General features: G+C 38.2%; 2 protein-coding genes across 5 annotated transcripts in view; one reads left to right on the forward strand and one right to left on the reverse strand.

The window, feature by feature from the left end:
* Positions 1-741, reverse strand: part of plekhh2 (pleckstrin homology domain containing, family H (with MyTH4 domain) member 2) — a 47,265-nt gene extending 46,524 nt beyond the window's left edge. The window contains exon 1 of the mRNA XM_084092354.1: positions 586-741. The gene's annotated coding sequence lies outside the window, so the exon portion shown is untranslated. The remainder of the gene's footprint in view (positions 1-585) is intronic.
* A 187-nt stretch (positions 742-928) lies between these two features.
* The window catches only part of thada (THADA armadillo repeat containing), a 112,935-nt gene continuing 91,616 nt past the window's right edge, over positions 929-22,247 (forward strand). For 2 of the 4 annotated variants that reach the window (XM_084093712.1, XM_084093713.1), the window contains exons 1-21: positions 929-1,044; positions 1,281-1,361; positions 1,448-1,554; positions 1,641-1,774; positions 1,884-2,032; positions 3,647-3,679; positions 3,774-3,822; positions 3,965-4,161; positions 4,301-4,395; positions 4,522-4,745; positions 5,710-6,413; positions 7,449-7,600; positions 7,725-7,880; positions 7,969-8,064; positions 9,061-9,184; positions 10,418-10,563; positions 10,643-10,874; positions 11,580-11,715; positions 11,815-11,951; positions 13,882-14,043; positions 14,342-14,508. In XM_084093712.1, the coding sequence (XP_083949838.1) occupies positions 1,289-1,361; positions 1,448-1,554; positions 1,641-1,774; positions 1,884-2,032; positions 3,647-3,679; positions 3,774-3,822; positions 3,965-4,161; positions 4,301-4,395; positions 4,522-4,745; positions 5,710-6,413; positions 7,449-7,600; positions 7,725-7,880; positions 7,969-8,064; positions 9,061-9,184; positions 10,418-10,563; positions 10,643-10,874; positions 11,580-11,715; positions 11,815-11,951; positions 13,882-14,043; positions 14,342-14,508 (3,273 nt within the window). In that variant the 5' untranslated portion in view covers positions 929-1,044; positions 1,281-1,288. Of the gene's footprint in view, positions 1,045-1,280; positions 1,362-1,447; positions 1,555-1,640; positions 1,775-1,883; positions 2,033-3,646; positions 3,680-3,773; positions 3,823-3,964; positions 4,162-4,300; positions 4,396-4,521; positions 4,746-5,709; positions 6,414-7,448; positions 7,601-7,724; positions 7,881-7,968; positions 8,065-9,060; positions 9,185-10,417; positions 10,564-10,642; positions 10,875-11,579; positions 11,716-11,814; positions 11,952-13,881; positions 14,044-14,341; positions 14,509-22,247 lie in introns of those variants that run through there. The other 2 variants (XM_084093714.1, XM_084093715.1) reach the window with 2 other exon arrangements.

Below are 22,247 nucleotides of genomic sequence, written 5' to 3' on the forward strand. Positions count from 1 at the left end.
TATATATATATATATATATATACACATATATATATATATATATATATATATATACACATATATATATATATATATATATATATATATATACACATATATATATATATATATATATATATACACATATATATATATATATATATATATATATATACACATATATATATATATATATATATATATATATATATATATATATATATATATATATAAACATATATATATATATATAGATTTTTTTTATTTTTTTTATGACGAATATGGTATAGAAACCAGTAGTATAATGTATATTTTCATACAAATTTTAAACTAAAATCGTGATATAAAAAGGTATGTGTACATAACGATAACTGCAGCTGAAAGAATAACGATGCAATACAATTAGAGTTGTGTTCATGAAAATTAACAGAAAAGAACAGAACAGAATTAATCAATATGAACTACATTTAAATCATATAAAATCAACAAACAGTGTATTTCAAACAACATACACTTTATATGTAATCAATTATTCCCTCCTATTCCCTTTAACAAGAAACAAAAACAAACTTACTTTTTGTTAATAGTTAAAGATTATATCCTTACCCGACACTCAGTGTTACAGTGTTGTAGATGGCACTGGTTTCACACCATAATAAAAATATTATTCCGTGTTGTCCCAGTTGTTATTGCACTAATGACCTAATTATGATATAAAGAGCGAGCGTTTTCTAGCTCAAAGTTTTCACTCCAGCATCGTCCTGTGGAAGCGGGCGGGCTCAGGGGCGTGTTTTTTACGAGCACGCACAATCAAACCATTGTAGGTGTGGTTAGGACGTTTTTTTGGAGAACGGTGATGTCATGAATGATTGACTTTCCTGAGGACCAATCACACATTTGTAGTGTTGAGTCTGGACCAATCATATGTTTGATTGGGCGGTCTTTCATAGCGACTCCGGAATTGACCGAATTGACGCGTCACACGTGTATGTTATGTTCCTGTGGAATTACTGATTTCTACACGCAGTATTGAACTTTTTCACCGGTACCTGTTTTATTCCAAAGGTATGACAATATATGGTTCATGCCTTAAAGTGTTCTGAATGTGCAGTAAAATAGGGTGTTACGGTGTGGGAGAACGTCGGTTTAATAATTGTCTGCAGGAAACAGTAAAGTGACTAGCATTAGTTTACACTAAGCGCTGTAGTTTAAAGTTGATCTTCTTCAGTTGTTGTATTAGCTTTTTAAGTAATTAAATGATAAATGTATGATGCTATTCTGCATTTGTTTTTATGTCCCAGAACTAGTCATGGTTGTGAAGAAAAAAACACCTAAAGTGGAGGCTGTAGTTTTGGATGATGTCAAGCTGAAGAGCCTGACAGGTGAGTGACAGATATCAACCTTTTTAGTGGTTGCAAATGCTTATAGTTTCCTGTAATATTTCTTTATATCTCATGTTTTCTCCCAGATTCCTTATCTGTGGAGGGGGACAGTAGATCAATAGAGCTTGCTCAGGTGCTGAAGGACAGTTTATCTTCACCTGACCCGGTTGAGCAGATCCAGCTCATCTCTAAGGTCGGTCTGCATCACATTCATCATATAAGTATACTGAATGTAATCGCTTAACACTTTTAATTCATTGGTTTGCATGTTGACTGCAGGCAGGCTTCATGTTGGAGCAGTTGAGAGAGGATGAATCCTCTACAGGTCCTTTACTGCATGCCTGCCTGAGCACACTAGCGTTCCTGTATACCACACTGCCGGCTAAGAACCCACTTAAGAGAGCTGTAGCAAGGTTAAAAGTACCCACATTTCACTGTCATTCATGTGACTTGAAATCAACAACTCTTTTGAATGACTTAGTTTATTTAACACAATGGCATATTCTTTTTCTTTTCCACCAGTGCACTACGTAGTGGCCCAGATTGGCTGGAGGAGAAAACGGTTGGATGGCTGTCTGAGTGCCTGTCTTACTCTCTCTCCTCTATGAACACAGATCACTTCTCACACCTAACAGATAGCATCACTTCTTGTCTGGATGGCTTTAAAATTGGTATGTCTAAGTCAGTGTTACTCACTGTGCGGCTCAAGAGCCTCCTGCGGCTCCCCAAACTTTAATTTGTGGCTTGGATGGCAGTAAATAATACGGTGGTATGATCATGCAGTCAATACAGATATGTCTTAAAAACAAGTAGGGCTATAACATAACCCATTAAAAAACACATAGTGTCAGCTCCATTGCAAATAATTTTGATCGGATTGAAAGGGGTGGTTTATTACTTTTCTAATCCGATCGAGAGAACATGTAAACTCTTGATTGGATTGAAAACCGAAACTGAAAGGACGACGTATGACGCGCTGAACGAGCTTTTCTTCCTTTTGAATAAAGTGTCATATAAATGAGTGTTCCGTCATTCTGAAATTCTCCTTTCACTCAGCATCTATGAAGTGAATCAGGACAACGTCCCACCAGTCTTTGTTTTGGATTCTCATCCACAGATGGTGACAGCATTTTTACTGCGTGATAAATAGAAGCAGCACAGCAGGTTCATATGCTCATTCATTGTGTCCAAATTATTATGTCTACTGTTTAAAACAAATAAAGAACCTGTGTAGGAGAATGGTTGTAAGCGCAAACAGCGGGAAACTTTGTATATTTGTGCAGTGTGTGCATGTCAAAAAATTTATTCCAATTTGAAGCTTGTGACATATAAACACGCACATCAACCCGATCACATGTTTAGCATTCATGTGTAAACTACATTCAGATTCATCAATTGGAATGAATTCAGTCCGATTGAAACAAAAGCTGTGCATGCCACTGCCAGTGACTCACTGCGGAGTTGCCAGTTTTGATGGTCTTTCTAGCTCTTAACGCCGAATGTGCTCTTGGATGGTTAGATACCAACACGATCTCATGAAAGTGTGTATCTATAGCACGAATTTGATTTCTCGTGCCATTTATACGCCCAAAATTATTTTTGCGTGCATATGATATGCACTGTAAACCCCTTGGCTAGGAATAAGGGTGTGCGTGCGTATTACACGCCATAAAGTGCGTATCAAATGCATGCAAAAACTATTTTTGGTGTATAAATGGCACAAGAAATAAAATTTGTGCTATAGACATGCACTTTCATGAAATCAGGCTGTTAGATACACTATGGGCTAATGTAGGAAAAAAAATAACTTACGGTCGTTAAATATATACTGGGATGAATATATTCTGGAAATCCTGTTTTTTTTTTGTCATTAAGGGAAATCATCTTGACTTAGTTACAAATTTGACTGGTAAATCATAAAGAATTATTTTTCCCCCACTTTTGTATTTATTGCATTGCATATTGTATGTTCAGGGATGACAGATTGATAAGCAGACATGGTATTTATGACACTGAAGACTGGAGTAATGCTGAAAAGTCAGATTTGCGATTACAGCAATAAATTACTTTTTATAAAAATAGAAAGAAATTATTTGAATTTGTAATAACGTCACACAATATTACCGTTTTGCTGTTTGTTTGTTTTTTTGATCAATTAAATGCAACCTTGGTGAGCATAAGAGACTTCTTTAAAAAAAAATATTTTTAAAATCTATGAGACCTCAAACTTTTCAGAGGTAGTGTAAATGGGTGTAATATAATTTTAATTTTAACTTGATTTACAGGTGAGAAATGTGTTCATCGCTTGCTAACAGAAGGTTAGAAAACAAGTTAATAATTTAATTGCATACCTTTGGCTTTCTCAGCTCTGTTTTGCAAATACAGCCACTGATTTTTTTTTCTCTCACATAGTCCTCCAGTTCTTCCAAAGGACTTTGAATTATTATGTGGAGCAGAACAGGTAAACTGTTCACTTGTGTATTGAATAATGTGCTGTATACATGGATGAACATGTTGACATCTTGTTCCTATTATCCAGAATCCTTGAAAATTGTCTGTAACATGGTTTATTGTTGTATATTTACATTTGATATGTTTTTCAGGGGTCTGGCGGGTCGTCATGTAGCCCAGTCTCAGCTGATGCAGTCCTGTCTGGCAGTGGTGAAGGCCTCAATGCTGGTGGTTCAGAGATCTCAGGAACCCATTAGTTCTGCAATGCTTTCAGCTTCAAGTGACCAATCTGATCTGCATCAAGTTCTCTGTGGTCTACTCAACTGCTATACATGTATCTTAACTGATGGTATTGTTAAGACCAGTGTATTCTTCATATGAAATTGACAATGAGGTTTTGTTTGTATTTAAAAAAAATAAAAAATTGTTGCATATTGTATTTATTTTTGTATTATATTTAAGTTCTTGCCTTTTTTTGCCCCATCCAGAGGAGTTTCTTCAGACGGTCCAGAGCACTGCTGGGATGGCTGTTGTTTTGTTCATTAGATCTATTATGGGGAATGGAGACGATGTACCAGTTATAGTAAGTGAGCGTTCCTTCTTCCTTCTAGCACTGTATTTTGTACTATCATTATTCAGTTTGAATAAATTATCTCAACTTGAGCTGCATTTGAACCCATTCCTGGCTGTGTGTAAAATGTGTTTGTAGGTTGCCGGTCTCCTGCAGTGTTCAGTGGATGCAGGCGACACCGTCCCCCAGTGGTTGAGGCTGAACTGTGCAGGTCTGTATGACAGCAGCAGGCCCGCAGCTGTGGCTCTGTATCTGAGTCATGGAGCTCTGGCTATGCTCAGCTGGAGAGGAAAGACTCACGGTCCACAGACAGAGAAACTGCTGCTGCTCATACCTGAAGTGCTCCTGTCTCTAGATACAAGGTATTGAAGATGCCAAATACATTCACACAAGGATATGGTTAAAATACATATTTTAACAATCGACTAGTCAGTGGTTTATCTGAACCAGGGATTTTTTTTTTGTTTATGTATAAACCGGAAGATAAGACTTTTTTTCTTTGCATTCAATTTTGTGGACGTTACCATTCTAAAGGTTGGAATCTGTTAGATAACAAAAAAAACTCTTATGCTCACCAAGGATGGATTTATTTGACTATTGTTAAATACTATTACAATTTTAAATAATTGTTTTCTATTTTAATATATTGAAAATGTAATTTATTTCAGTGATAGAAAAGCTGAATTTTCAGCATCATTACTCGAGTCTTCAGTCACTTGATCCTTCAGAAATCATTCTGATGTGCTGATTTACTGCTCAAGAAACATTTATTAATATTATTATCATCAATTTTGAAAACAGTATTTGCTGCTTAATATTTTTGTGGAAATCCATTTAATTGTTTTCCAAAATTCTTAGATAAATAGAAAGTACAGAAGAACAGCATCTATTTGAAATATATATTTTTTGTTTAATATATGTCTTTCTTACTGTCACTTTTGATCAATTTAATTAATCAAACTTTTAAATAGTAGTGTATATTCATCATTAATTAAAAAAAACAAAACAAAAAACAATATAAACCAAAAACTTAAAAAAAACCTATTTTGTGAAATAAAAAGAAATTAGAAATACATTCTTTTCTTTTCACATTTCCTATTGGTAAAATTGGTTATCAATGAAAAAATAATAAAAGAGCATGATTCATTTCAGTTGACAGAAAGCAAAATGTAAGAGTAATAATACAATTGTTTCTCTCAGAGAAGTTGCAATTCACCCTATTTCACATTGTAAAACTGTTCTTAGTTAATTTGGTTAAAGTAGCTAGTTAAAGTTGATCAGCCTTGATTTCCATTTAATCTGCTCTCTAACATAAATCTCTCTCAGAGTGAAGGAGTCCAGTACAGTGATGGTAGTGGCACGGGTTTTGACTCTCTGGAGCGGAGCAGCGGTTGACTGCGTTCAGGTCGACACGTGTCCCCCTCTCCTTCGCTCGTCTCTGGTCGGAGGCTCTCCTCTAATCGCACGCCTTCACCACCACATCTATGCCCACTGGGAGCACCCGCTGGATGGGGTCCGCCACCAGACGCGCACCCTGTTCCAGAACCTTCTCAAGATCCACCAGCATTGCAGTGATCACAAGTCCGATCCCACCAGCGACCCTTACATCAGCCAGCTCACCCGGGACCTTCTAGCACTGGAGTGGCATATGAAAGGGAAGTACGGCACACTGGCCTGTCTGGTGGAGCACTTGGGTGCGGAGTATCTACTCAAGCTTGATGGTGGACTTCCATCCAGGCTGCTGGGTCTGATGGGGGATCAGACGCTGGCACCGTATGCCAGCGACCTTCTGGAGAAGTTGTTTGTCAGTCATAAGGCCCAGCTATGTGCCCGATTTAGGGATGGGCATGCGTGGATAGATGGATGGCACGAGGTTTGGGTGACACCTCTGCTGCAGGTACTGTGCACAGCCCGATTGGATCAAACCACTTATATACTAGACTACTTCCTGCCCAAACTGCTACGCTGCAACCCCTCCAGCCTTAGCCACATGGTACAGGCCCTACAGGAGATGCCGTCTTGCACTGAGGGTAAGAGACTTTTAACCTGCAATGTAATATATACAGATATGTGTGTATAATTTATATGTACACTTGGGGATACTATCGTAAGTTTGGGCTCAGTACAATTTTTTTTTTAAAAGATATTCATTCTTTTATTCAGCAGTGATGCATCAAATTGACAAAAAGCAAAAAGTGATTGTAAAAACATTTATAATATTACAAAAGTTTTCAGTTTCAAATAAATGCTGCTATTCTATTTCTATTCATCAAACAATCCTGAAAAAATGCTAAATCAGAAAGAAAGAAAAATCAGCATATTTGAATAAAAAGTACCGTAATTTTTATTGCAATATTCACATAATTGCCTATATGTGTATAAAATTAGGGTATTTGAAATGATAATTAGAAAATAGTGATATTGAATTATAGAAAGGCATATTGTATAGGACTGATGTTGTTTATATATATATAAAGGCACACTATGTAATATTTTTGGATCAAAATATCCGTTACCCTCGATATCTGGTTTTATTTTGTAGAAACCATGGAAACAACAAAGACGCTTTAATATATTAAGTGTTTTATTAGACAGCTGAGCAACTGTTTGGATACATTCATCGACAGAAAACTAATCATTGTTATACAGCTCAACACAGTTAGTCTTTTTGTTTAAATCTCGTTTTCTTGATTTACCGCGAGTACCGTATTTACCATGCCTAATATCGATCTACCTCACTGCAGTGTGCACCATATGTCTCATATAGTAGCTGCCAAGCGAACGCACAGAGTGTGTCGTGCTTGTCTCTCATTAGCAATCGCTCCAACGGCTTTCGTAACGTTAATAAATCTTTAATACATTACTGGTCATCCATGAATATGATTTCTGCCCGAGTCCTGTCGTATTCTCCACCGGCTGACGGCTGTAGAGGTGAAGACGACAACTCCCATGATTCCACGAAATCAAGGCGTCATCAAGCTACGCCTTTGTTTTGAATAAACAGCCTCTAGTGGCGAAATAATTATATAGTGTGCCTTTAAGTGTCAAGTATGTTTGTTCCTCAGGGGCTGGTAGCAGAGGTGCGTTGGGGGCTCTAATGACGTGTCTGCGTGCTGCCCGATCTCAGGGGGTTCTCAAGTCTGATGAGGAAGAACTGTGGGGTGGCTTGGTGTCTCTCCCACTAATGCGACAGGCTCTGGTGCACAAACATGATCAGGTTAACTGGAACCATGTTACATTTTACTGAACCTTTAATAATTCATGTCTGACATGTTAAAGTGTATCATTTCTGTGGCACTAGAACACCAAAAGGGAAATTGTGGCTATTTATGTCATTTCAGGTGCGAATGGATGCTCTGGGTTTGCTATGTGAGAGCCATCGTAGCACGGAAAAACTGTCCAGACAAGAAATGGAGCTGATCCGCCACTTCTTGCCTTTTAATCTGAACAGTCAGTCACCAGGTGTCAGACAGCAGACCGTCAGTCTGTTAAAGAAGGTAGAAACCAATGTCAGTTCAAGCTTTGATTGGTCAGAGGACCTTGTAAGTGTGTTCTGGTTGGCTCATGTCTGTTTTATGTTGTCAGCTCTTGTGTAGGGTGAAGGAGAGTGCTCAGCTTCTGCAAAAGAGACAGGAACAGCATGAGAACGACAAAGATCAGCAAGTCCTCAACATGTATCAGGTAGAACTGTCTGTGATACAATTATGATAAACTCCACAGACAATACTTTCATTGGTCTTGAATCCTTGTCTTTGCAAATCATTTTACTCATAGGCATTTTTGCATTTGAAACTCGATTAGATGGTGGATAACTAATACAAAAAAAAATAGCTTGGAAAATATAGCTAAAGGAGTGAATTTAGAAATTCTTATCTAAACAGCAAGAAGTGCCAAAGAACATTAGGAACAGAGAGATAAGAGTCATCGGATTACATGACCATTGAGTAATGTGTTGAATACAGGAGACGCACATGAAGCAATAAACATTGAGATAACAGAAGAAAAATGTTCTGTTCTCATTAGCTGGAGTTATGTTAGTTAAGATGAGTCATAGAGATGAAATCTAACTACTTAACATGATTATAAGGCTGCACAGAGAATGTGCTTTTTGCATATGTGTGGTTTCAGTTGTTTCGTAAATTTCGAAACATTAAATTTAAGTTTTTGGTGAATCATGATTTGTCCGTGAAAACGTACGCAGATTTCTCACGCAAATTTGTGTGTACGAATGCTTGGTGAATAAGACCCATTGTTTTTAGACTTCAAAATTCATAACAGTTGATTATCTTGAACAAAATGAGTAAGAATCATAAACATTTACTGGCCACAGAGCTTATTTTCTGCAGTAATCCAAAAGCCATTTAAAAATTCAATTGGCTTTTTGTCGAGGGAGCCAGGGTGATGCTAACTTCCAGGTTGGCCTACAAAAAAACATCATCACTGCAGCACTCTATTGTTTTTACTGAACAACATACAATCCTTGAAATGTTTGGAACCAAAATTAATCTAAATTAATTCATTTAATATATCAACACTGAGTTTCTTTTAATAAAAAAAAAGTTGAAAACAAGCAGCTTTGTCATAATTACAACAGAAATACTGGACATATCTTAGCCTATAGCCAAGATAAATATATATATATTTATTTATTATTATTATTTTTATTTTTATTATCAGGAGTTCCTGCGCTGGTTCTGTGAGACACTATTCCAGGTGCTTCATCCAGGAGCCTCGTTTTCCAGGTGTCTGATGGCTCTGCACCTGCTGCTGCTGATCGCTGAACATTTTACCTTTAACACAGGTATTACCCAATCTTACCTTGTAAAACCTGCTAAACACTAGCGTGATGATGAGTTTTCATATATTTTTTTCAAATTAACTCAGAAGGATGTCACCTCTAGTGCTTGACCGACACAGCCAAGGGTAATATTAAAGCTGCCGTCGGCAACATTTTTTTGATCATATTCAGTGAAATCGACACTATAATCCGACAGAACAACATAAATAAGGTGGTTTTAGAAAAAAACCCGAGCTTCTAACTCCACCTGGAGCGTGTTATTTGTTTTGCAAAAATCCACCGCTCCCGGATCATCGGGTCCAATCAGCGCAGGGGGGTGTGAGATCTGACTGTCAATCACAGGTCGTGCACACGCCACAGATCCCCCCTCACTCACGAACGTTACAATACGACACGCCTGAAGTTCGCCTGAGATTGTACGAAGCGTGATGGCGGAGAGAAAATCTACTAACAAGCTTCCAATTCCTCGGTTATTGCTATCTATGGGTAGATTAGCCAGGGCAGCCTACCTCCGAGTCCATGGTGTTGATCGATGCTGAAGAGACGGACGTGTTCACAGAAAACCAGGTACACACGCGTGACGCACTGACGAGCACTACCTCGATGGGAGGGTGCTCGCTGGTAGTGGGGGAGTGGCATGAGAGTTGTAAACATTCAAAATTTTGGCTAAATCGATCCAATCTGCCAGACTTGCCGACTGCAGCTTTAATGAACGATATTCGTATTGTTTCACTTACTGGAATCAGGCGATACGTTTTTTATTTTATTTTGTGCAACGGCACAAAGAGGAAGCACCCTTTCTCCTCTTCATTGGTTTTTAACAGTTCTGTCTAAAAATGTAATATTCAGCAAATACGTATTATATGAAAAACTTTGAACATCTAATAAACATTTAATGCCACAAACCTTGCAAAATTCTGCAAATCCAGCTGTTAGATCTTCTAGTGTGCAGATTTTAAGGTGATCTTTTTTTTCAAATCGATTTATTTCAAATAATTTATTTCTAGTTATTTTAGTAAATATTATGTAAAATATAATTTTAATAGCTGAACTTGTGCATTACCTTGTTATTTATTACCTTTAAATTAAGTAGTATTATATCATATAGACAGCTTTATATAAGCCATTGGCAACCCTGCTCTTCAAGATATTGGTATTGGCCATCAAGAAATCCACAATTGATCAACCAATAGTCACCTCTATTATACTCATCATTTGTTCAACTCTTTCTTTCAGGCTCTGTTGGCTTTGCTCTTGGAGAGTCAGTAAGTGTAGCTGATGCCCAAGCTGTGCTGTACTGCCTTGCAAACAACTTTCTTGAAGTCAAACAGCTCGCCTGCAACCTCTTACAAAAACTGCCCCCTGCAGCAGTGCGACTTCAGGTCAGTGTGAAAATAAGAGTCTGAGACTAGTATTAAGTAATGCTCAAATTAATATGAATGCTTTTCCTCATATGTGTAGGAGCCGGAGAGGCTGCAGTCTTTGCTTCAGGTCGCTCTGAACCTCAGCACCAGCACCAAACCCTTCGACAGCGTCACTGCTGCTCATCTTCTCAATCTGCTCCTGCACCAGCCGGGTCTACAGGACGCATTACTCGGCTGTATTCAAGAGCAGAGCATCCCTCTCCGGCCACCAGCACTGAACCAGTCCCAGGTGTCTGAGGCTTCCACTCTGGAGCAGAACACCTTGGCAGGTATACTAGACAGGGACATATTAATGCACGGGCCTACCAGGCTCATGCCCAAGGCACTAGAAAATGGATAGCAACACCGCAACCCCCCCACCCCTGTTGAACATGAAATCTGAGAGCCAAAACCCCCACCCCACCCTGGCTAAACAAAAAAAAATTGGCATGCATGGGGATGTTTAGACAAGTCCGTGCAATATTGTAGATGTAAGCAGGATGTCAGTTTTCAAGAATCTCCAGACTTTCCATAATTTAATTGTGAACGTAAACGCACGTTCAACACTTCAAAAACCATGTGTCCTGTCTTAAAAGTTCACCCCAAAAATAAAAATTCTGTCATCAGTTACCCTCCCCCCATAATTTAGGCTCTTTCCAGTGCAAATACATAGAGAATACCAAATGGTTTACATGGTAAACAGAAGCTCAAATATATTTGCCTGATAAACCAATGAGGTTTGTTTTCTTGTCATGCAAGCGCATCTGAGCTTCTGCAAGAATACATGAATTTTGTTCTCGTATGTCAAGTACTGTTGCGCTTCCTCTTTTTTTCATATTTGATGTGCTAATTGCATGTGTTGATCAATGGTTATTTGTAAAAAATAAAAATAAAATAAAAAACCCAAAGATTGCCTCTTTCAAATACAAAATGAGTACATTTTTTACCTCTGTATATTGGTATCTAAATTCGAGAATGTGTTTGTGATGTTTCAGTGGTGCAGTGGCTGATGATTTGTCTGAAAGAAGAGATTTTGAAGGCAGAGTCATCTCTTCTGCAGGCTTCTGCTTGCTGTCCTTTATATGGCAGAGCTCACTGCATCACTGCAGTACTCCAACAGCTCAACACTGGGTACTTCCACACACACTTAACCTTTAATCATCTACTTACAGAGGGCTTGGCATTTATTTTGACTGGTGTTTCATGTGGTTGATGTATTTCTGTGTTTAGATCACTTGCACTGCTGTCTCAATGGAGGGCTGTTGTGTCAGAGCTCATAGGCCTGTGCTACAGGATGTCTGATGTTGTGTCACCTGTGGTTCAGAGCTCTTCCCCCGAGGGCCTCATTCCTATGGATACAGAGTCTGGTAAATGCATCTAACACTGTCCTAAGTGAGTCCTAACCAGCTGTTACCATGCCAAGTATTGCACAAGTAGTTGGCCCCTTGATTTGCATGAGGAAGCCCCTCATCTGTCCTAAGTGGGTGATGTATCGTGTGAAAGTACAAATGCATCATCCGATTGCTATGCTGTTTATACTGTGATGGATATATTTCTGTGCCTGTTAATGGGCAGAACTGTTTTATATTACTTACACATGGAAAAACATGGAATAATATGAAAATGTTGAGCAGGATGTGCCAAGGCGAGGAAGAACAGCATCATATCTTTTCTCACTGTGTCTCAAATGGTTCGGTAAAGGATTCAGTCTCTATAAATTCAGTCCCTTTTTTCACGGGCAGCCAATGACGATCATAGGCTGGCGTCATGCAATTTTGTTACAAACCTACATAGGTTTGTGCAGGATGTTAGACTGAAATTGCTGACGACTTGTTTCAGGCAGTTTAGAATCGGTTCTTTCTTTAGGGAGACAATAACGACATTTTGATTTTTTTAAAGTTTGCAGACCTTTTACATTCACAAACAGCTATATGACATACTGCATGACACGTAATATGTGAAAAAGCATAATGGAGGACTTCACATTCTTCACTTTCAAGCATTCAAACGCTCTAAGACTCCATAAATACCAGATGATGAATTGATTGCATGTAAATGAACATAATGCCGCTCTTCTCTCTGAAACACAAAATTCAACATACTATATACTTAATTAAATTGCAGCCTTTGATTTGATAGTTGTACTATGCTACATCGCTCGTCATATGTAGCATATGACAGACACATGACTTATGACATAGCACCTTATGACAGACACATGACTGACAGCCCAAATAGCCAATCAAATCGCTGTGCCTTGTTGTTATAATACCTAGAATATCAAAATCGACTGCTGGCGGTAGATCCTTTTCCTATTTAGCACCAAACCTTTGGAATAAGTCTTCCTAACATTGTCCGGGAAGCAGACACACTCTGTCAGTTCAAATCTAGACTAAAAACACATCTCTTTGGCCTAACATACACATAACACATTATAGACTTCTATAATTCAATGTTAGGCTGCATAGATTAGGTCAGCCGAAACCGGGAACACTCCCCATAAATCCTGATGTACTTGTTACATCATAAGATGGATGGCGTCTACGCTAATATTAGTCTCTCTGTTTATCCCGATGTTTACCGCAGTCCGCCGTATCCAGATCTGATGAAGGACCTGTGCCTGGACACGACGACAACGTAGTCCTGAAGTGTCAACCAGTCCATCCCCTGTGAAGGCCTCCTTCCCTTTACCTCAGTACCTCAGTACAGATAAAATTTTGTCATTTTATCTGTACAGAGTAATCACGTGGCTATGCAGACGCGATAAATAATTCTGTATTATACATTTTTAAGGCCAGACAAGTAGTTTGTTGAGGGTTGATTTGTAAAAAGGACTACACGCCTGCGTACATTATATTCAAATGCGGATACCTATGGACTGAACATGCGATGCACATGTGTGTCTGTGTTTGCGCAGAGGCTGTGTAGGTTTGTGCAGAGATAACTGATAATCGTTTGCACCTTAGAACCTATTTGTGGGAGTGCGTTCTCGAGCCACCAGGCACTGTTTTGTGCTGATGGGCAGCCGCTCCGGCTCCGCGTGAGGGTTTCTGTTAGAAGTGGCCCCTAAGTTAATAACTAATGATCTTCACAACGGAAGTGAATCAATCAATCAAAACTAACTTTAGCTGGACAATAACTTTATTCTAGAGCTGCTGTAAAGCCAAAACAATCTCTGTTACTGTAATTTCCTATTTTCACTGTAAAGCTGCTTTGAAACAATTCATATTGTTAAAAGCGCTATATAAATGAAGGTGACATGCGTGTTATTACATTACATATTTTCTCTCTCCACAGAGACCTCTGCTGACCTACAGAAAATCCTGCAGGAGATTCAACCTCGTGACTCAAATGACTTTTTCACCAGTGCCAGAGAGCTGGACCCCAGTGAGACCAGCCATAACAGTGAGCAGAAAGAGCCAGAGAACGACGTTCATAAACAACAAATCTGTAACACTGGTACAAACACATTTGCACATCACTAGATACAGTTCCTCCACCTTATTGCCCTTTACCATAGTATCTATCAAAAAAGCAAATTTTTTACTCAAATTTCATAGATTTTGGCATGTCGTGAATCCATTAGTATGATGTAGTAGTAACCGTACTGATATGTTAAACATCATACTTTTAGCCATAATTCGTTTTAAATGATGGGGTGGTGTTGCTGTAATACATATCCTGTCCATGAGAGGCCGACATTTGATCAGTGTTTTCCGAGTGCTTATTTGTGTGTATGTTTATGTATGTTGTCTAGGTGGCAGTGATGGAGAGGCATATCGAGTCACCGCTCAGATGGTGCTGGTGTGTTGCTGGAGGACCATGAAAGAGGTCTCCATGTTATTGGGTCATTTGTGTCAGAGCATGACCCTGTACTGTCCTCTCACACACCCTGACAGCAGAGGAGTCATCACGGAGGACCAGGTCAGGCACTTGTCAGGTGTCACCTGATCTACTATTCACTGTCTGACATGCATACACACACTCCTCACTGAGACTGTTATAATAGAAACCGCTGGGCTCTCCCTGAAGCCAAGATCTTGGTTACATAAGCTAGTGAGATATAATGGAGAACTGTACCTCATACTGTAGTGTGGAGACTTTTACCAGTAAGCTGATCTTTTTGAGCTCAGGGCTGAGAGATGAGACATCATGGTAATAGCTAATACAGACTTAAATATGGTCTAGGAAACAGCCCCTGAAGAGGCATCAGGAAATGTGATCATGGTGAATACAACTTCATTTGCCATAAGGCTGAGCCTGGCGCCCATTGAAAAGAAAATGTCAAACGTATTTCCAGTACAGACTTAAAGACTCTGTTCTAATCCCTAGGGAGCTGCCTCAATGTCTACTCTCTTCATAGTAGGCTTCCTTCTAAGGTGGAATCCTATCCCGTATGTAGCTTCTTAGCTTGAATGTTAGGAAACAATAATTTATTATTATAAAAAAATGTGGAAATAAAAATATGTAAATACGTGCTGTGTACTTCCTTTTCAATAACAAAATAAGCACACAACAAAAATGACAGCAGTGAAAAAACAGCAGTTAAGAAAGCATCTGATCGTATTGATGTGGATATTTTTGCTCTAGCTCTGATATTCACCGCTATCACGTCGACAGATGAGTTCATTAAAATTACACTGTTATGATAGTTTGATTTATAAAGTATATTTGATAGTATATATGGCTATGTGAGACTATAGTTTGAATTAATCCCTCTTCTTTGCATGACACATTGACATTAAAGTACAGGATAGCTCTTCCGGCATTATCCTGAACATTGCATAAGCATTCGTTTCATGCGTCTTTGAACGGCAGAAAGGCTCTCGTGAGTGTGCGTAAAGGTTACATCCTTTTGATTTTCCTGGCAAAAACGTCCCAAGTCGTTCATTTTAAAAATCAATCTACATGCTTTCATAGAAAACCTAGGAAGTTGGGGAAGGTCTCTTTTTTTTTTTAAGTATTGTTACAAGCTGTTCACACAAGCAAGATGAAAGATGAAAATTCTTACATATGGCCCCTTTAAATTTACAGTAAAAACAAAAAACAAATACCTAGAAAGAAACAGTCATTTCAATGAAAAACTATCCAATGTGAAGTGTCACACTGGGAATTCAATATCAATTAGCATTTTTCACTGTAATATATAGATGTTTATTTTCACTTCCCTAAATTCTAAATTTAGCAGTATTTTACTGTCCTGTAGATTAGACTGTACTGTATATAGTAAGGGGACGTACCATTAACCATTTTTACATTCCTTTACCGTTAATATGGTTTATACAGTGACATCTTTTAAAAAGTATTGAAAGTTTATTTTTTTTATTATTTTTTTTTTTTTTTTATATATATAGTTATCAAATCGCATATTTGCTGTATATTAAAGGTGCTCTAAGCGATCCCGGGAGTCGAAACTTCTTGTTGACATTCGAATTGTTGTCAAACAAAACGGAGGCTAGCTAGACCCTCCCTCCTCCTCATCCCATCTCCTCCCTCCTCCCCTCCCTTCCGGCATAAAGGAAAGTCAAAGTAGTCACTACAAACAAAGTTTTACTGATACTTCATTCAATGTGTAATGTCACCAAGTTAGATAAAGGGTTTTATATATTGCAGAACAGAATGCAGAAAAAAGAGAAACATTATCTTAAAATCGTTTCGCCACCTGAGGCTATAGCTATAGCTCCTATACAAGGATGCAATAATAACAAGATAACGTTAGCTTCGCGTTTCCCAGTGAGCATAAACAACGGCGGCGGCGTAAACAAATTTAGTCAAAGTTGTTAATAGCCTATAAATGAACATTCAAATTCATAACAAACAGTGGATGAAAACAATCATTCACACAAATTGTCGCCCTACTGTGAATTTGCTTGATCATTTACAATAGAGATTGATCGCTAGCTGCTAGGAACATAACGTTATATGTTGTATTCACCAAAGTTAACGCTGACTGCATAGTTCTAGCTAATTACATCCTTGTGTTGGTTTGGCGAACATGAACGTCAGTTTAGAAAGAAATATGGATTTACCTGTTCTGCAAAAACAGAGCAACTGAATGTCGGATCGGAAGCCCTTCTGCCGGCGGAGTTCTCGCCACCTTTAAAAGGTTTTTCCGATGTAAATTCGGTATTTCGCGCGTTCCTTATCCTTGTCCCTCTTCTTTGCAATTTGTTCATCGGAACGTCGTCTCTCTGGTCGTGTTTCGGCCATAATTCAAACTTTCCTCTTCATGCTTCTCTCTCATCCACACGCTCCACACCCACTTCATGTGTACGCGCGTGCACTAACCCCCCAAACCCCACCCTCAAATACTTCTCGCCAGTGATTGGCTGGAACACTGTGTGTTGTGTTTCATGGTGCGGGTGAGCCCAGTTTGTTTTTGTTGCCGTTTGTGGAGCCTGTGGTGTCTACAGAGACCGCGTTTTTTACAGTGTGTTCAGGGGACAGGCAGCTAGCGGATAGTGAGGAGATGTTTGCTGTATGTGACAAAAAATATTTTGGCCTAAAAAACGCGTGGCATCGCTTAGAGCACCTTTGAATCTCAAATTCTGTCATCATTTACTCATTCATGTCGTTTCAAACCCGTAAGATTTTAGTTAATCTTTGAAACACAAATGAAGATATTTTTATGTAATCTGAGAGATTACAATTGACATTCCATGCAATTGCCATTTTGACGCTTCAAAAGCGGTTAGCCAAAGTCAAACCATTTTTAAACGGATAGCTTTGAAACAGTTTTTCACACTTTTATTTCAACACGATTTGGCTATTGTAACTCATTATATGTCGGTTACCCCCTCTCTTCCATCTCTCGTCTCCAAATGGTCCACACGAGGCCACATCACCCCAGTCCTGCGTTCTCTGCATTGGTTAGCAGTCCGATACAGAATTGATTTTAAAATTGTATTATTCGTTTAATAAATCTCTCAGCAACCAAACCCCCAAATATGAAATCAAATCAAATCAAGTATATTTGTATAGCGCTTTTCACAATACAGATTGTATCAAAGCAGCTTCACAGTATTAAAATAAAATAATACAACAAAGTTTGTTTCTAGTGGAATTTATTGATTGATAGAATAAAATTAAATATCCCCAAAATATCCCCAACTGAGCAAGCCAAAGGCAACAGTGGCAAGGAACCGAAAAAAACTCCATCAAGCGGCCTAATGGTGTCCTAAAACTCCATCAGGTGACCTAATGGAGAAAAAAAAAACCTTGGGAGAACCCAGGCTCAGTCGGGGGCCAGTTCTCCTCTGGCATTTATGAACTAGAGGCCGGATTGTAGTTTGAAACTGTGAGATTAACAATATTATATGAATGCCTGGCTGAAAAGATGCCAAAATCAAATTTCATTTGATTTGATTTGAAAAAGTTTATAAAGAGATTACAAAACTAATCCATAGAAATTGAGAGTTTTAGTCGAACATTTCTGAAGACATGGGCATAGAATAAATGGGGAACGAGTTGGGATGTGTCCAAAGACATAAATTCGTCTCCCACACTTTTTTCCGGCAAGTGTATTCACGTTTTATTCACGCAGGAAGCCGGAGGGCACCCTCGGGTAGAAAGTTCTGTGATAAGAATATGAGGATTTTTACCTTGTTAAAATAAAATCCATGATGACTTAATGCACAGGTGTGTGTGGTACATAAACCAATCATCAAATTGTCATAAGGAAAATATAGGGAAAAATATTATAGAATACACATTTCCAAACTAGTGGTTATTATTCAGCAGTGTATTTGATTTCTTAGCCAATTACTAAAAATCAAGAGATAAGAAAAATAAAACCTGTCAATTAGACAAAGATCAGAAAAAAAACTGGTATTGCTCTTGACGTTTCTTTCCCGCTCACTTCTGAGATGGCTATGCCCCTGTCTGAAGAGACACGATCTCTTTATATGATGAACAGGTTTAATTTAGGCTTTTATTCAGATATAACCCTTTAATCGTTCTTACCTTTAAGTGAGCGGTTTCATATTAGATAATTTTTTTTCACTTTTTGCAGTGCATTCTGGGATTGCCTTATTTGTGAAGGATACTTGCGATACTGCTCTCGTATGTGGCTAAAATTTGGTAAATTAGAAGGAAGCATAATTTTGCTCCCTATGCTTCAGGACAGAAGTGTACTTATGATGTTTCTAGATGGTGGCTAGGTATGCAGCTCACTAGGGTTTGGAGCAGTGCTGGACTCTAATTCAACATTAACCGTGCCAGCTGCCTGTGTTTAGCAGGGCAGTTATTTTCCGTCGGCAGTTGTTTAAACCATGTGAATGTATATGCTGTCTCCTGCTGTGCCCGGGTTCAATTAGCATGTGCCCTCTTAGCGTAGTGCTTTCATTTCAGACCAGCCTGCTGTTTAATGGGCCGACTACCTTTCCTATCCTGCATTCTTTTCAAATAGCTTCCTTTTTCCCTGAAGAGCTGAACCACTTCACACAGAACTCATTCACCAGGTTTTTACACCTGAGACTCTTGCAGCAGTTGTTCTGGCAGCATCTCGGGCCTATGTGCCAATACGATATGTAAACATGAATGTTTCCTACATCCTGATATATATTCAAAACCTCCCTGACTTAAAGCCGTGAGCACTTTGAGTACAATATGAACATTTGTTTGTAACAGTGTTTGTGTACATTCACTCTACATTGAACCATGCAAAAAATAGCTTGAGGCGTAAAGTGAAAATTCCCTTTCTCAAATGGGCCTTGTCCTAAAACCTACTGGCCTAACAAATAGATTGCCCAACACTTACTCAACCTTGTGTTTATACAAACCTATATGGCTGACTTTTTTCTGTGTAAAGAAACAAATACAGCATCAAAATATAGAATTTTTTGGTTATGTGTGAATAATGTTTCAGTTTGTTATTTGCCTAATAAATGACAATACAATTTTTAGTTAATAATTTTAATAATATATTTTTTTTTTTACAGATTCCTAAAATATTTTGTGTTTTCTCTTTATTATGACAAGTGGTCTAATACATTTGTTAAGTACTGTATTTTCTAACTAATGAAGTGAAAATGCAGAATTGAAAAAGAGATTTAGAGGTATAGTGGAGGCTAAGATTATCAGTCTGTTCCTCACACAAAACTATTGTATGCCTTCAGAAGAAAATATTAAGGTTTAAAGTTTAGGTTCTTCTTAGGTTCATTTAAGTTTATTTTGTAACATCCTGTGGAGAGCAGATTTTGCATAGCAGTTGAAGGGCTGGAGGTTTAAACTCTTAAATTTGTTTTTGATGTCTTAAGCTAAGAGCGTAACTTCGGCCAAGGCCAGACAGCTTGGTCAAATGTTCCCACTTTGTTTTCTTGATAGATCGCTGTAGTTTCCAAATCCAGAATTTAGCAAGGGAGGGAGCAGACCTTGCAACATCTTTTGCACTGAAGTAATGAAGTAATATATCATTAGAGCTGTTACTTGATATCTGTGCGAAGGTTTCAGATTGGGAATTCGTGTTGATCAGCCAGCGGCCTCGGTGAATGCGTTAATGTGTCAGTATGATTGTTATTTTCACTGCTCTGTCCTGCTAAAATGACTTCAGTTCTTTAACAGATGGAGTGAAGTTATTCAGTGATGTCACTGGTGTGGTTACCATGGCATATTCGCCTGTTATGTAAAGGATGATCTAACGATGCTGCCGGGGTCCACATGGCTTGTGTTTGCGGTTTGTGTTTATGCCTCATACAACATCTTTTTCCAGACCGCATTTCATCAGAGGGTTCGGACCGAGCGTGTGTTTATGATAGTGAAGGTTCTGTTTCCCAAATGTGTGTGTCCTGCATCCTGTTATGTCCTCCGTCGCTGTGGAAACACGGCACATGTTTTCAGACTGTGGAGGCGCCATGGCAACTGCAAGCAGTTAGTCACATCTTGATGGTGTATAATTCCTTTAGTTAAGAGTGAACCGCTTCTCAGTAGGGGATGTTTTTCACCATCATTGTGGTACCCAAAGTCGTCGTGCTCTGGTCATTTGACCATCAAATGCTCTTTACAGTCAAATCTGCCAGTTTCTATTGAGTAGATCGTTGCTGTGAAATTAAGGGCCTACACATTTGTCTCAAGATCTTGCATGCTTAGTTTGGATAGAGCACCGATTTGCCTCCGATTTCAGGCATTTGTCAGCGATTTCGCAAAACCTGTCGGCGAATGAAAATAGAGCCTAAAATCGTGCAGTGTGAACTCCACATAAGCTGAGAGAGTTGTGAATAATTTTTATAATCCAGTGGCCGTCATAAGTTTAAGTACTGTACTCCGTTTACTAGTTAGCTGCATTAGCTTGAAACGTTTCTAGAGCTGATATTTAACTGTACATTTTTACATATACTGTTGTTTGGCAAATTTTTGTCAGCACAATCTGGGAAATTCAATAGGTATCCATGCTATCTGGAATGCGGGTGAAAGATTTCCCCATGCAGATTTCACAGCGGGTTCACCATGTTGACCAACAAAATGCTGCTTGGTTTGAAACATTGTTAGGTTTAAAGTGTAACGTTGCAGATTTTCAACCCGCTTTGTATTGTTACAATGTCGGTAGTTTATGTAAATGAACAATGTTTGAGTAAATCAGCTCTATGTGCTACCTGAACAAAAAAAATCACATTTATTTGTCAGCAAAATACTTTTGACAGCTCCAGGGCTTTCGTGAATACTAAAAATTATACTTCCGCATTTTTGTACCCCCCCCCACACGGACTGTCAGATCAACAGAGGGTTATTAACAGAACAGTTATTGTAAGGGTAGGTTTATCACTGAAAATTGTATCGTACTTTGTCTGCTTTTTAAACAGCATTAAGGTAAAAATGGAGCACTATTTCAACAGCTTTCTTACATGTACGTGACAACGTTTTACACCATTCTAACTAAAAGTTGACACCATTATAACTAAAAGTTTGCTAACTATTATTTCCTACTAAAGCAAGGCGGTATTTGACTCTGGTCAGGCATATTCATAGCAGACTGGTGGGAGTGACCTTCGACTGCAACATGCCCGGTGCATTATGGGTGTTGCAGTTTTCCTACCTATTTGCCAAAAGGGAAGACAACAGCCTTTTTTTCCTTTTCTCTAGTCGTGTAGCAACGATTTAGGAAATTTTGCGCCACTAGAGTCACAGAAACGACATACTTCAACTTTAAAAAATGTAGAACATTTGAAATGTTGCTTTGGCAACTAACTGAAATAAAATAATTACTGAAATTAAAACTGAAATAAAAAATAAATTAAAGTTAAATAGAAATATATTTCAAAAACTAATAAAAATGACAAAGCACAATAAAAGAATAACAAAAATACTAAAGCAAAAAATGAAAAAGAAATATAAATATAAGAGCTACTTTATTAGTATATCAATAATACTAAAATGTTTGACTACTGTGTGAGCATTGCTTCATACAGTACATTGGTACATTTATATTATCCTTCATATAATATGTATTTAAAGGGTTAGTTCACCCAAAATGAAAATTATGTCAGTAATTACTCACCCTCATGTTGTTCCAACCCCATAAGACTTTCGTTCATATTCAGAACACAAATTAAGTTATTTTTGATGAAATCTGAGAGCTGTCTCACTCCTTCATAGGCTGCTTGGTAATTGCATCTGCCAGCCCAGAAAGTTAGTAAAGACATTGTTAAAATAGTCCAAGTGACTACCGT

Source organism: Abramis brama (genome assembly GCF_963993115.1).
Source record: "Abramis brama genome assembly, chromosome: 19".
NCBI classification, from domain to species: Eukaryota; Metazoa; Chordata; class Actinopteri; order Cypriniformes; family Leuciscidae; genus Abramis; species Abramis brama.